We start from the raw sequence: 15793 nt of genomic DNA, 5'->3' as shown, positions 1-15793 counted from the left end.
GAGGATTACGCAGGATCCACCACCCCTACGCTGAAGCTAGGCGGATCTGCTCCATCAAACGGACCCTTCCGACTTGCTGCGTGTGTCCTCGGCACAGGACAAAATTCTGTATCGACAGATGCCCACCAACGTGGACTCAGGCGTCTTACCTACGGCTTACGGTTTTTTTGTGGAGGCCAACGCAACCACGTGCAAGGTAAATTACCTAGTTAACTAGAGGATCCTTGCAAGAGATGAGTGGCTCGGTTGAGCTCGGCCATAGATCAAAGCCATATTTCGGTCAATTAGTCAGGTGCGTAAAATTTAGAAAATATATAAAAGACATTTATAAATCTCAAAAGAAGCCATTTTAATGTGTCACTCCTCGTTATTATACGGGAGGGTGTTCGAGCGAGCTTTGTTTTCGGAACGGGTCTCCAAATTTCTAATCTGGCCGGTGGCCGCGGCCATGGGACACGTGCGGATACCCATTGGATTCCATGTTTCCAACGGCCAGGATTACACGTCCGCCTTCCCTACTGCGGCACTTCCCTCTCCGAGCCGTGCCGTCGGCCAAAACCGACGCGCGCCTGGCGCCGCCACCCGCCCACTGACCGCACGGTCGCGCCACTGCAAAAAATATGAAACTTTCCTAGGGTTCTTCGCGAAACCCTCGCCGCCCGCTCCCGAATCCCACCCAATCCGGTGGGGTCCGGAATCAGGGTTTATGCATGGCATCGACCCCGCCCGGCAATGCCGACGGCGGGCAGGAGGCGGCAGCGGGCCCCGCGCCGGTCGCCGCCTCCGCCACCCCCTCCGCCCCACCCAGATCGAGGTGGGCGTCGGAGATCAAGGTGTACTCCCGCAAGCACCCTCGCAAAAATCCTAAACCCCCTCCTCTGGAACCCGCCCCCAATCCGAATCCCCTCTCGGAAACCCTATCCTCGGTTCGTCGGTCCATTCGCTGCCCGGAGGCTGGGGCCGCTGCGCGGCCCGATCCGGCGGCTCAAAGTTCCACTCAGCCTCCGTTCCCCGATCCGGCGACGCCGAGTTCCGCTCCCCCTCCGCTCCCCGCCCTGGCGGCCCCGATCTCCTCTTCTCCTGTTCCTGCTCCGCCTCCCGCTCTGGCGTTGCCTGTGGAACACACTCCCGCCTCGGGTGACATTTCCTCTTCTCCTGTTCCTGCTCCGCCTCCCGCACCGGCGTTGACAGGGGAATACACTCCCGCCTCAGGCGACATTTCCCCGGGGCTTAACCGGGACGGGAGTGCTGTTCCCAATGGCCATGGCAACGGCTGGGCGGTTGTCGCTGCTGAGAAGGCGCAGAAGCGCAGGGCCAGGAGTGAGCTGCGGCGGCAGCTTGCGTCAGAGCTTGACCAGGTGCGTGTGCTCTCCAAGCGGTTGAAGGTGGCTGCTGACGCCTTGGCGCAAGAGGATTCAATGGCCTTGCCCCAGGCTATGGTGCTGCTGCCATTACATGTGGTGGATGCTGGGTCCATGCGATCACAGTTTTCGCCAACAGGTCCGGTGACGCCCTTACCTGACCGGGATATGTTTGCCCCTGCCCGCTCGCTGCTGCAGCGGGCACCACTAACTGTGTCAGTGGTTCACACAGAAGCCTATGAGAAGGACAAGTGGACACCTAAGGCAAATCAGTTGTACCGAAACTCAGAATTTTTGCTTGCCAAGGATAAGTTCCCACCTGCAGATCCTCATGGACGCAAGAAATCGAAGCACCACAAGAAGAAGCGCTGGACCTTAGAATCTCATGGTGCAGACTTTGACGCTGAGCGGAGGCTATACTCTCACGCATTCAAGAAATCTTCGTCTCTCTTGAGTCGGCTAATGAAGCACAAATTTGCATGGGTGTTCAACAAGCCTGTTGATCCAGTTGCACTTGGTTTGCATGACTATTTTGTAATCATCCAGCACCCGATGGATCTTGGAACGATAAGAGGACGACTCAGCCATGGGCAGTACCGGAACCCAAAGGAGTTTGCTGAGGATGTGCGGCTCACTTTTCAGAATGCCATGACATATAACCCCAAGGGGCAGGATGTTCATTTCATGGCTGGACAGTTGTTAGGAATCTTTGAGGCACAGTGGCCAGAGATCGAAGCCAAGGTTGATTATCTTGCATCATGTCCTCCACTGCCAAAGAAGTTTCCACCACCCCCTATTGACTTGCGTTTCCTTGAGAGGTCAAATTCTGTAAAACACCATGTGCCGTTGGACTCCAATTCACGGCCCATAAGCCATACTCCCACTTACAGTGCCCGCACACCATCAATGAAGAAACCAAGGGCAAAGGATCCGAATAAGAGAAACATGACAATGGATGAGAAGCGTAAACTTAGTGATAACCTCCAAAACTTGCCACCAGAGAAGCTTGACGCAGTTGTGCAGCTCATTAAGAACAAGAATTTGTCAGTTATGCAGCATGATGATGAGATTGAGGTTGAAATTGATAGCATGGATGCTGAGACACTTTGGGAACTTGATAGGTTTGTGGCTAATTACAAGAAGAACCTGAGCAAGCAAAAGCGAAGGGCAGAGCGTGCATTGCTTGCGAGACAAGATGCAGAGTTGCGTGCACAGGATTCTGTGCAACAAATACCAGTATGAGCATTCAATCATTATTAAGTATATGCAGTAGTATAATTGTATTCAAAGCTATCATTGGTGCTGAATGTTACAATCTCATCTCATTGCAGACTCAAGAGCCTAATGTTTGTAAAAAATCTCCGAAGCAAAGTAAGATAGGTTTGCTATATTTTGTATAATCATTTTAAAACCACATTGTAAGCAAGATGGTAATTTTTTTTTTGTGTACCAAAGATTTGACAGTGGGCGAGCAATTGACATCTTCTGCGCCAGATCAAGCTAATAATAATGGACAAAATGCAATTAGTTCAAGCAGTTCAAGCAGCTCTAGCAGCGATTCAGGGTCATCTTCTAGTGGTAATATTTCGTCCTTTCATATTTGCTTTTGCCCTTTGTTTAATATTAACTTCTTTGGTACTTTAAATTAGTATATGGACCATTGAGAAAATTTCCTATTGTATCATATCCAAATCATTTAACATTCTTTTTTTTTCTGGCAGACTCAGACAGTGATAGTTCTTCTACAGATGGGCCGAGTGCGGCCAATTCATCTTGAAATATAGGTAACTTCATCAGAATACTGTGTTCCCTTTTTTTGCTACTGTAGCCAGCCAACTGTGTTGTTGATTGCTTTGTGAATAACTGTGGTTTATTGCATGGACATTAATTTGCATTTTACTATTTCCTTTCAGTAGAGTTCTTTTGTTCAATTTTATTGATTTTTAATCAAATGATATTGTTTTCATGTAAATTACATATTATTTCCAAGAACTTCAAGAGCAGTATGTGTTATTTAGGTGAATGGTTACTTTTGGCCCTCAACTTTGGCGCTGGTTTAGTTTAAACCCTGAACTCTAGATCTGTTTAATCATTATTCTGGAAATGTCAAAACTCAAAGCTGGTGCAACTAAGCATCCTTAACCTGAAGTCCTAAACCACATATATTCGTTTTCTACTTTTCTCTTTCTCTTTTGTTTTAGTTGGTGGCTTATGTTGGGTTTCAGCTCTAGCCTACCCCAATTTGGTTGGGATTTGACTTGTTGTTGTTGTTATGGAAAGTGCAATCATTCACATCTTTGGTCTCTTACATTGGGAAAATCCGTTTTTTTTATACCAAAAGTTAAACCTAACCTTATTTTATACCAGCATGCATGCTGGAAATATTTACAGTATAATACAATGTTTTGTAAAAGAAGTTATAGCTGGCATCTGTTCACTTACCCTTGCATAGTTAAACTGACCAATCATAAGGCCATAGCATCTGATATGAATATACTGGAGAGCATATTGCCAGCTATGAGGTCAACCTGATGGTTATTTTCAAAATCAGTACAAGGAAAAGAAACCCTGATATGAACCTTGATTTCATGACCTGTATTTATGCTTCCATATTTTCTGAGTTACTTTTGCTCCCAGCACAGGACTTGAAATTTCTAAATAGAAATAGTAGACAATATGGTAGGAAAGTAGTTCTCACTTCTTTGCTCTAAACATTTCATGAAATGCAGTTTGTATTTTAATAAAGCCATGGTTGACTACCTTCATGGTTGCTGGATGAAATAGGACAAGGTTTTAGATTTCCTGTTGTTCTTAAGTCTTCCCAGGGTTCAGCCACATGGCCTCTTTGTTAGTCTTGTCTTGATGGCATGAGGAAGAAGCAAACCAACTGATCAAGGTTGAGTGGCATATACATGGCCAGGCCTCACTTATAACTTGGTGGCAATGATCCACAAGACCATGTCCTATCTGGACACACTTGGTGAGCTTGGTATGAAACAAGGTGGAAAAGTAGATATTTGCTGTCCTAAACAAGGCCACTCCGATTTCTGTGGTGTCACATTCAGATCTTTACTTTGAACTGTTTGTCCTGCACTGAGTCACGATAATAAGTTTAAAATTACTTTCACCCTGTTCGCTTGATCGTATCAGCCATGCTTATCAGCCATGATACAGTGTTTTTCTCTCACAACAAAACAACATCAGCCGGCTTATAAGCCACAGAAACGATCAAGCGGACAGGGTGTTTATTGTTTTGCTTCTCACCTTATGCTACCAGTTGTCTTAGAGCCTTGTCAGCTTCCTCTAGCACGTTGTGGCACTGGAATCTTACCCAGCTGCCTTTATCCATCACCCAGGCATTCAATTATGGCTTCCATCTTGGATTGCTACCTTGCAGCTTGAATATGACCCACATCTAACCATGGCACAAACGAAATGTTATGGTGCTGGATTTCAGATGTTTTAGATCTTTTTAGGAAAAGATTAGTTTCCATTGATTATGCTTCTATATATATTAGAAATTGGCAGATATGTTTTTGGAAAGGAACAGGAGTGTCATCTTATGGTAAAGGAAGACGATAAGAAATGTCATGGTCTATTATGGTAAAGGAACAGGAGTGTCACTGTTTATTATTTCCTCAATCTAAAGAGACATTTAGGGTCCGTTTGGTTGGGCTTTTGGCTTTGGCTTTTGGCCCCAAAAGCCAAAAGCCCAACCAAAGGGGCTGCTTTTTCAGGTGGCTTTTTCAGAAGCAGCTGCTTTTCTGTAGTACAATTTTGAAAGCTGGTTTGACCCTGCTTTTGGCTTTTGACTTTCTGCTTTTCGAAATTGGTGGAATAAAAAGCTCTTCCATAGTTGTTTCAAGAGAGATAAAGATAGAAGATATATTTTATACTTGTTTAACCAAACAGCTTTCAGCTTTTCTACAGCTCACAGCCCACAGCAGCTTTTTCACAGCTCACAGCCCACAGCAGCTTTTTCCCACAGCCACAGCTCAACCAAACACACCCTTAGTGGATATTTATGTGTTTTCATTATCAAGCCATTACTTTCAACAAATGTTTGTGACAAAAAAAAATCCAATTTTGCTTTGAATCAAGACACTTGGTTTATTTGTTTTAACCAGATGCCCCCATTAACAAGGCATAATTAGCGTCATTACATAATGATTTTGTTGTGTGCCCTTAATATGGGATTTGATCCTTTTGTCCTTTCTGTTAGTGAGTTAGAGAGGTCCTTCCTATTTTCGTGAGAGTAGTATCATATTGCTAGTTGTTAGTGTTATATAACTCAACAAGTATAAGTGTTGTAGAGGAACTGATTAGGTGATCAGTGTCTGCAAAGTTGCTTCTCTTATTTTTGCACCACCTGTTCTTTCGAAAGGAAGAAACAACGTATTTGATATTTTATATAAAAATCAACTATTCAATCTGGTACCCGAACTGTCATATAAGCTTATTAGGTTTCATCTTCAATTATATCTTGGCACTTGCTATAATTCTTTGTGCAATTTTCCTGAGAATGAATAATTAATTTTGTCATATTGAATAGCCCCTTTCTTTCTCTACGGACAATTTATCTATTGAGGGGTTTATCCCCTTGTGGCCTGTGGACCACTTGTGTTGTCCATTTTAGGTTAGTCGAATTTTTAGTTAGGAAAGAAGTGGGTCTATACTAAATAGAAGTTAATTGTCACATCTCACGCTCCAAGTACATCTAAAAAAATGCTGATTACTCACCACAATTTATCCATGCACAAAAGGTTATCCAAGTAGTTTGTCAGATTCTTTGGCATTGCTTGTTTTATATGATAATCTCCATGCCCCATGACCTATGCTTCATTCATTGAGTATCTGTGCATTAAAATGATTCATGGAGCCTATCTGCACAGGGATTTTGAGCTAGTAGCTCTGCTTTGTTTTACACAAATCTTCAAATGCTATTGTTATGTGAAGGTTCCCGTTTTGGAATTTCAATCGATTGAGCATGGATTTGTGGCATATCATTGCCTTTTCAGGATCTGTTTTTTCTTGGACTCAATAGTGTTACTTAGACTTCCCTGCAAAATATTCTATTGCACAAATAGTTTACATGGAGCTTCCACATACCTTCTTTTCTTCTTCCAGTCTTCTTCCAGTTTTCCTCCCTCACTCCTTCCTTCAGGATCTGGCAGCACAGCACCCGGACTTGCCGCTCGCGGTCGATGCCTGCATGTGGAGCGCAAATGTGCAACACCCAGACGGAGTGTTGAGGGCCCTGGCACCCGTGGATCTGTGGCAGTGACTGGTGGGCGGCAACTGCGCCTGCGCTTTGCTTTGCTGGTGCCTGCTGCTCAGTTAGTTGGTGTGGTGGCGGCTAGGGTTAGGCGGACTTGGAGTCAGAGTTTTCCAGAGTTCCAGTAAAGGAGCGTGCGCTTATATATGAGGCAGGGCTGGTGGTCTAGCCGTCTGGGGCACTGGGCCGATTCTAGTGGGCCATTGCCTATTCGGTCATATCGGTTACCTGAACAAAGACTGAGTACCTGATATAATGTCTGGTTTTTGTTCGAGGAAAAAAAATGCCCTGTTTTCAGCACAGGGCAACCAAAGGAACCGATGACTGAATTTTCTGTCTGTTTGGGTTCGGTCTTCGATCTTTGATTTTTTTGCCCAGGCCTATCTAGGAGTATAATACTCCATCTGTTTGATTTTACTGGGTGTGCTTCTTCCTTGGTTGCGCAAATATAGTGCGTAGTTTTAAATGCTTTCTACCAAAACACCCCTATTTACTTCCTGCTCACAACATTGATTTAATACTACTAGAAAGCAATTTGTTGCTACCGGGCAGTACGCATGCATGTGTGCATGCAACTAGTGCATACCCCCTGTTTGGCTGATGGTAATTAGGAATAACTAAGGACACTTTAGTCAATTTAGCTACCTCGTTGATTGTTTTTTGCCCAGGGAAAATACACCATCTAATTCTGAACAAAGGGAGTAGAAGCCTGCATTAGGTTCAAGCAGTGGCAAATACACAACTATTTCCTGTTTGTATTGTCACATCTTTTTGCTAGTATTCCATTGTTAATGTAAAATTTTCTTGAGTTATTTGTGTTCCAGGACTGTGATAATCTAGTCCTGCTTGCTCTATTGAACTGTTTGTGTTATTTTCATGAGTTGATTCCAACTGTAACCACAAATACTTTATGCTGGTTTTGCAGGTTCTGAAGTTCGTCAAGTTGACTAACTCAAGAATTGTATTCAGCATGACAATTCCTAGTTAGATTGTACATGTTTATCTTCTTGCTTAGGAAAGCTCCTAGGTAGTTGCTAATGCTAGGTTGTCAATGGAAGACAAGAAAAAGGTAATGTTTTTGATCTGGGTGTTTACTGACTGCTTGTGTGCTGGTGTAAGGCGGGCCTTCCTCCATCCATCCTGCCAAGCATATTTTGACTTTTATTGGCTAGAATTTGACAAAAGGCTGGTTTGGCATTAGTTCTTGCCTCTATCCCATATACTGATGAGCATGTTTCTTTTGGGTTTGTATGTGGCCGCCTCAAAATGTATCTGGCACTGAAGTAGGAAAATTGATGTAAGGAACCAAACAAACAGGCTTATTTTTTGCCCATAGTTGCATAGTTAGAGCTCTTTATCTGCTGTGATTCAAAAATCCAAGAGACTCATCAGTCCTTGAGATCTCCGCCCGTGGTGTACTATGTTATTAGGCTTTTATGTATCTGGTGCATTTGAAATTTTGTGCATGAGGCTGAGAAGATATATGGTGTGAGATCTTTACTTCTATCTTATTTGATTCTTGAAATCTGAAGTTTCAACGGAAGTATACCGACACTTGGACTGCCCTATGTTGTTGAGTTGTATGCATGAATTGCTTGGAATGTGGACATATGCTTAGCAAAATTAAGAGTTTGACGACAGAAGCATCAAAGAACCGAAGTTGTGGACAGTTAATTTGGATAATAATGAGCCAATTGGTGGAACAGGGAATGTGTTGTTCAAGTGTGATATGAGAGGGCAGAGGCTGGGGTACCCTCCGGTTCAAGTGATATCTGATGATAAATCTTTTTGGAACTTACTAGGTTCTGCAATTCAATTTTTAATTGATTGTAGTATGTGTAAGGTGCTATAGCGGGTCATGTTTTTCCGCCGCAAGTACTTGTCTTGTGATGGATGTTCCCCCGTTCCCTATTAAACTTTGGTAGGGGGTGGGCGGATCATGCCCTATCAAGCAAGGGCTAAATATAGTTGATGACATTTTTTGGTGTTCAAGTTTGCACAGCTTTAGGGTAAGTATATTGATGTTGTTGTATATGTTGTTGGTGTCAAATAGTTTTGAATCAACTTTATTAGATAACTAGAAAGAATGGCGTGGCTTTGCCGCGCCAGCCCTTGATCAATCCGTTGTGGCCTAGGTGGCTAGGAATTCGATGCTACTGAAATTTCTTCGGATGAATACTACTGATTTCCAACCTGCAACTACCACGACGTTAAATCAATGAACATGAGATTAAATTGCATAGTGGTAAACCCAAAACATTCTTAAGAGCTAACCATCCTCCAGTGGTTATAACACACTAAAATTTGCTTATCTTGAAATAGAGCTAGAATAATTTAATTTTGTATTTTTATGCTCATGAAAACATGACGAAATAATAAATTTTTATTAGATTAAAATTTATCTTAAGGTAGAAACGTGCTTGTTGCACTCATGCCGGTCGCACCTTGTGTTTCTATGTGTAAAATGTGTTTTTTTAAAATACGTTTAGGAGACGAATATCTATCTGTAGGAATTTTCTAGCTTCTTTCTGGAATTTAATCCCTACCTCCTTCACCTTAATCTTTATGTTACAAGTTCCCAACAATCTTTTCATGAGCTCCAAATACTTTATTTGGTTCATCATGTTCCAAAGTGTCTCTGGGAATTTTCCCTAAATTTTTGGAGGTCTCGGAGTATTTTTCGTGGCTTAAATATTAATTCTGGACTTTTATAGAATTATTTTATTCACAAAATTAATTAATTCCGAAAATAAATAATATATCTCGTTTTCCAACCAACTCTCCATGGCCATGTGCAATAATCCTAATAAATCTCAATGGTCCATGCATTTATTTACTAATGAGCTTTAATGATTATTTAGGTCTATTAGTAAATGTGGAGGGTGCAACATCAATTAGTACCATATTGCTAGTTGATGTAGATGTGGGGAGTTTTCTCCCTATAAATATGTACTAACCCCTTGGACAAAGCACACCAAAATTAACGTAAGGGGAGCCCCTAGTTTAAAAAATCCCTCGTGTAGTAAATTAGTTTTTTCTCCTCTCGGCGTTGAGGCATAGTTATAGCCGCTCTGCCTCCCTGAGGGTGGATTGGGGCATCGGTTGTAGTGACGCCGAGGTGCCTACCACAACAGCGGGGAAGCGTGGCGACGGATACGCCATGGAGAAATAGCACTATACAAAGAGGAAGCATCAAGACCACCAGAGTAAGATGAAATGCAAGATCTGTACTTACCTGTACTCCTGTCGCATCAAGTCACGAAGGAGGGGAGGACCTCTGAACACCCGCTCCTCTGTCGAGTCTTCCCTTGGGCGCTTCTGTTGCTTGACCATTGGAGATTTGGAAGATGGGGTTTCACGGTGGAGTGCCGAATGAATTAGAAGATAATGAGGAGGAAGATAACTCTAACGAGTTTAGAAAGGAATCCTACTTGCTTCCCCTTCTTAGCCTCTGCTTTTATAGAAGGATATTCGTATGATACGGTGCGGTTATCTAGTGGGAGGTGTATCATCCGGCCATGAATGGCACTTGATCTTGGACGTTGCACATGATGTGGACGACTCATCCCAAAACAATGTATCTCTGTTCCCGTAGCAACCCATGGTGAGGCCGCGCCGGCCCGGTTGTGGTTCCCAAGGCACCGCCCAAACACACCCTGTGATTTCACATTGAAGCGACGTTGGAAGTTGGATGGAGAAAATTTACTCCACCACAGTAGCAGACATGTAAAATATATAATTAATGCTTTGTTCATTATTATGATAGTGATAAATTGCTTCATTATCATGCTTTATTATCATTTTAGTTTTCCTCTGTGTGTGCCCAAAACTGTATCGACACATGAATCTCTCCGTTCTTCCATTGAAGGCCAAGAACGACGCAACACCTCGTAAAACATCACCCTCAGTGAGGTGCTCTACCTTCCATCTTGGAACCCTCACAGTCAAGGGATGTAGATCTGCTTCTTGACTCTGAGAGATCCAAGATGGAATATAAAGCACCCGACCTTGAAGTACTTCTTCGAACACCACTTTGCTACCGCCGGAGGAGATGAAGAAGGAGCACCTCACAAACTTGCACTAGCATAGGTGCTTTACCTTCCATCTCGCAGCTCTCATGGTCGACAATTGTAGATTTGCATCTCGACCGTGAGAGGAGTGAGTTGAAACATAAAGCACCTAATCTTGAAGGCCAAGAATGACGCAACACCTCACAAAAACTTCACCCTCAGCGAGGTACTCTACCTTCCATCTTGCAACCCTCACACGGTCAAGAAATGCAGATCTACTTCTTGACTACGTGAAAGATTCAAGATGGAATATAAAGCACCCAATCTTGAAGTACTTCTCCCAACGCTGCTGTGGAGTATGGAGGCGCTGGACAAAAGAGCATCCGGTTGATTGCACATCATCTATTAACAGAAGATCTGGAAAGAAGATGTGCAATCATCCAGGTGCTTTTCTGTTCAGCACTTTGCACCACCGGTACTAGGCCACAGCCCGGGAGAGCAAGGATGAGGAAGAGTGTATCTACTCTAAAAGATTAAAGGAGGATGAGTGTGTGGAATGAGGCTAAGAGGTGCACCCAGACCCGGCTTAATAAATAGGCCAACCTTGAAGATGGAGAAGTGGAAAGGAGCAGATAGAGCAAGGTCAATAATAGAGCTAAGAGCAAGTATAATGATAGGCTGTATTATTAGCCTTGCTCTTCAGTGCTTGGCTATAAGCTTATAAGTTATAAGAGCCAATTATACAATAGTTGTTTCCTATTTGTCTATAATTTTTTTCTCTTTCCTATTCACCCTCACAACACTTGCTATTTGGGTCCACCACTACATATGCATTCGTGCCTAGCTTGGTGCTTGCATGAGAGCCAAGCTATCATCTCTCTCCTATCTTCTCTCCTCCACATTAGCCTGAACTTGGCTATAAGCCCATTATTGTACTCGCTCTTAAAGTACTAGCTAGAACAATGTTTGAGTTGCCGGTTCCTACATTAGAATGCAAATTTTGGCAACAACCAATTAGGCAGTCACAAATTTTGGCCACAACCAATATATTTCGTAATGGTAATTTTGGGTATCAAGTATCAACCAATCAGGTTGGTTTGGCAACCAAAATTAGAGTTTCTAAAGTGCCTTGAAAACATGCAATTGGGTATTAGCGTTTGATACGGACATTCCCCTCCCTAATCTGGCTGAGTGGGCAACATCACTGCTGGTTCTGGCTGAGTGTCCACTTCCATTTGTTTGTTTGCAGTCCATGGTGGGACCGACGGTGATGTTTGACGTAGCACCGCCATCCTAGGGTTTCGACCGGCGGTGTAAAATGAACCGATATGTAAGTGCGCGCGGCAAAAACTTTTCCCCAAATTTTCCATTCCCGCCCCGCTTAGAATGGAGCTGCTCCTCGCTCGCCGTCGCCCTGCCCATCGCTGTCATTCCGCCCGCTCTCCGCCATAAATCTGTTTCGCAACGTCGTTCATCGGCTCCCCCACCCCGCTCCACCATTTGTTAGAGCCGCTTCCCTCTCGTCGTCGCCCTGGCATTCCACCCCCTCTCCTCCATAAATCCAGTTCGTAGCGCCGTTCACTGACTCCCCCACCCCTCTCCACTGTTCGTTGGCTCCCCACACCCCTGCTTCATTGTTGGATGGCGGCAGTCTAGCCCGCTATCCATTTTTGCTGGCCATCCAATTCCATCTCTCCAGCTACCGTTTCTCGCACATCTGAGGTAAACAAACTTTGGATTGGCCCTGGTGCCCTTTGAGTCTAACCTATCCTCCACCCTACTAGTTTATCGTCAGATATTATCGGTGTTTGTTCTTTGAGCTTCCGATCCATTGCATCCGTTTGCATCTACGTTTTGGTATGTTCTGTCTCTTACATTTGTGAACAATTTGGCATATATTTCTCTAAGATCTGCAATCCATAGAAATAATTTGTAATTTTTTCTGAACAATTTGGCATATATTTCGCTGAGATCTGCAATCCATAGAAATAATTTGTAATTTTTTCTGAATAATTTGGCATATATTTCTCTGAGATCTACAATCCATAGAAATAGAAGTTGTGTTATCCCCAAATTACATCACTGTGTCCAATAATATCTATGAAGAATTAATTATAAGTGTAGTAATAAGGCATTATGAATATGTAAAAAGATATTATAAATGCAACCGAGTGCCAGACATGGCCAGAACTCTCGGTTTGTCATATTTTATTGAGTTCACAACATTAATATGTACTCATTTGGAGCTTGGGCATGCATCTGGTGTTGAACAAGGCTTGTTTTATTTGTGCAGGTCCAAAATGACTTGTATGTCACCTTTATTGCAAGGTTCGTCATTACCTATGAAGTTCTTAGTTTGGTTATGTGTACACATATTTGAATGTTCTCGGTGGGAGCTTGCCAGGTAGCATCAAGTCATTTTTTGCTATGTTTTGACTTTTGAATTGAATGGCTTGACAACATTGTGTTCTATTAGGACTTGTACAAGGATGGCAGGAGTATATGCTCGGCTCATTTTAAAAAATCTCATTAAGGGGGAACCCCTCCTATTTTACACAGAAAAAGCAAGGCTCATTGCTCATGAAGTACTAGTGCTTGAGGGTGTCTGCCCGCCGTCCCCTTCCTCGTACGTCGACCTTGGGGGAATCGGTGGGGTAAGCCATCTGCGTATTTCGGTAGCTGAGACAATTACTCTATTATATATAGTACAATCCTATAGCTTGAGTATTTGATCTGTATGTGCAGGAGCAAGCTCCCACCAAGAATGACACAACCATAGTAGATAGGCCTGCTAGGTGCCAGGGTATCACCGAGTTGGATCCATCTGGAGAACCTGTGGAGCCATCCCCTTCATGGTACCTAAACCTTGGGGGAATCGATGGGGTAATCCATCTGCGTATATCCGTAGCTGATTCAATTACTCTGTTATATGTAGAATACTCTTACAGCTTGAGTATTTGATCAATATGTGTAGGAGCAGGCTCCCATTGAGAGTAACACAACCACATCAGATAGGCCCCCTAGGCGCCAGGCTAGGCGAGGGCGGAGCAAGTTGCGCACCGGTAAACAGTTTATCACCGAGTTGGATCTGGCTGGAGAACCCATGGTGCCATTTGGTGTCATGGGACCTTACAAGACGGCCATCTCGGTGTTAGTGAAGGATAACATACCCATCAAGTACAGGTATTGGAAACAACCGAACATCGAATGGGCGGTTCCATCTAGTCCGAAGAATCTTTACTGGGAGAAGCTGAAGGAACTATTTGTTTTTCCTGATGGGTTTGACGAAGAAGTGTTAAAGGACCAGGCATTCTTTATCATGGGCAACTCATTCAAGTATTTGAGGTACTACCTGAACTCCCAATATGTAAGGAAGGGCATTGAGCCAGAATGGAGTGAATACCCACATCAACAAGAGTATTGGAGTGATTTCGTGAGTGGGAGGAATCTGATGCGCATGCATCCTCATCTATGATCTCTCCTCCAGCTCAGAGGTTGACCCCTGAAGCCCTTCAGTCAATTGAGAACCTAGTGACCTACTTAGATTGTGCCACAAAGCTTGTCTTAACTGTGTTTAACCTTTTTTCTTGTGTTGCAGACAGTAGTGTCATCTTTAGTGGAGCTGACCATTTTGGAGATATTTGGGCTGCAAGATCTTGGCAGTTTCATTATGGATACCATCACCTTATCTAATCAAGGTGCTACAGTCCTGTCCTTGGAATGCCAGTTTCATTTTGGACGTCTGTTTGTGTTCTGAAAACTATATATTCGCTGTGGTTGGATTTGGACGTTATGTCGCTGTGGTTGAAAACTATGTATGTTGCTGTCATTTTGTGTGGATATTTGTGTCGGTAGTGTTCTGAAAAATATATATATTGCTGGAGATGCGTAAGCCATGAGATTTCTGTATTGTTGGTGCTATAATGTATTGTGAACAATAATGATGCACAGTGGTAACGCCGGCGGTAATGGACAAAACATTACTGCCGGAACAAACACAATGGCGGCGGTGACGCTGGCCCTCATTACCGCCGGAGGGCACACCGACCGCGTGCGCTAGCACCTACATCACTAGCGGATGGTACGCTGGGCCGACGTCGATGTTCTCGTCATCACAGCTGGATAGTACGTCGGTCCCACATCGATAGGGACATCATCACCGATGGCTGGTACGCTGGCCCGATGATGATAGGTACATAGTCACCGCCGGATGGTGCGTCGGGCCGACGACGATGGACGCATCATCACCACTGGATGGTACGCCGGACCGGTGTTGATGGACGCATTATCACTGCCGGATGGTACGCCGGACCGGTGTCGATGGTTACATCATCACCGCCGTATCATACGCCGGGCCGGCGTCGAAGGTTACATCATGACTGCTGGACGGTATGCTGGGCCGGCGTCGATGGACGTATCATCACCGCCGGATGGTACTCTGGGCCGGCGTCGATGGATGCATCATCACCGTTGGATGGTATGCCGGACTGACGTCGATGGACGCATCATTACTGTCGGATGGTACGCCGGGTGGCAGTGGTAAGACAATGTCACCGCCATATGGTACGCCGGACCGACAGTGGTAAAATACAGTCACCGCCGGCGTGCAACCGGCGGAGATAAAGGTCGTCGATCACCGTCGACATACACCAACGGGGCCAAAACCGTCGGTAATGGGGGTTCTCGAGACGGTGGTGTTTAGCTTTCTGTTGTAGTGTGTGATGTTTTATATATATGAATTGAACTATAATATTAATGAATGGATTATTTGAGAAACTAGTTTGTGGATTTTAATTTCCCTGTGGTAAATAATTTTCTGACTATAATCGATAGAGAAATTTATTCGTTGACGGTAAATCTTATTTTTCTGTCGTCTCAACCCGATAGGGATAGAATTCTTGACCTCGCGGCTGGTAATTTGCTTGTTGATATCGACCAGACAAGGAAATTGGGGTACTAACAAGGAAATTGTTTCACCGATATACAACTTTTCTATCCCTATCACTTTTGTCCGATCGGTATTTTTTGTCGGTGAAACGACCTGGAAATTAATTTTCTAATTTCCTTGTCCATTTCACACTGACACTTAGGGAGTAGTGTAAGGGAATCTTGTCACACTTTGTTACTCATCTATTACATGTGGAACC

At 43.9% G+C, this 15793-nt stretch overlaps 1 protein-coding gene across 1 annotated transcript; it reads left to right on the top strand.

Moving 5' to 3' along the window:
* The first annotated feature begins 595 nt into the window (after positions 1–595).
* Positions 596–8011, top strand: LOC136471643 (transcription factor GTE4-like). Its single transcript, XM_066469390.1, has 5 exons — positions 596–2597; positions 2693–2732; positions 2817–2939; positions 3083–3145; positions 7562–8011. Exons 1-4 carry the CDS (start codon positions 711–713, stop codon positions 3136–3138), a joined length of 2106 nt encoding a protein of 701 aa, XP_066325487.1. The 5' UTR covers positions 596–710; the 3' UTR covers positions 3139–3145; positions 7562–8011.
* Positions 8012–15793: the final 7782 nt, after the last annotated feature.

The sequence above is a fragment of the Miscanthus floridulus genome, chromosome 8, assembly GCF_019320115.1.
Source record: "Miscanthus floridulus cultivar M001 chromosome 8, ASM1932011v1, whole genome shotgun sequence".
Taxonomy (NCBI): Eukaryota; Viridiplantae; Streptophyta; class Magnoliopsida; order Poales; family Poaceae; genus Miscanthus; species Miscanthus floridulus.
The sequence above is the reverse complement of the archived record's forward strand: the minus strand, read 5'-3'. Positions and strand labels throughout refer to the sequence as shown.

Bases quoted from the DNA above. Each gene is read 5' to 3' on its own strand.
- LOC136471643 (XM_066469390.1), top strand. From the start codon at position 711: ATGGCATCGACCCCGCCCGGCAATGCCGACGGCGGGCAGGAGGCGGCA. The intron at 2,598-2,692 runs GTATGAGCATTC...ATCTCATTGCAG, and splicing joins ATTCTGTGCAACAAATACCA to ACTCAAGAGCCTAATGTTTG. The intron at 2,940-3,082 runs GTAATATTTCGT...TTTTTCTGGCAG, and splicing joins TTCAGGGTCATCTTCTAGTG to ACTCAGACAGTGATAGTTCT.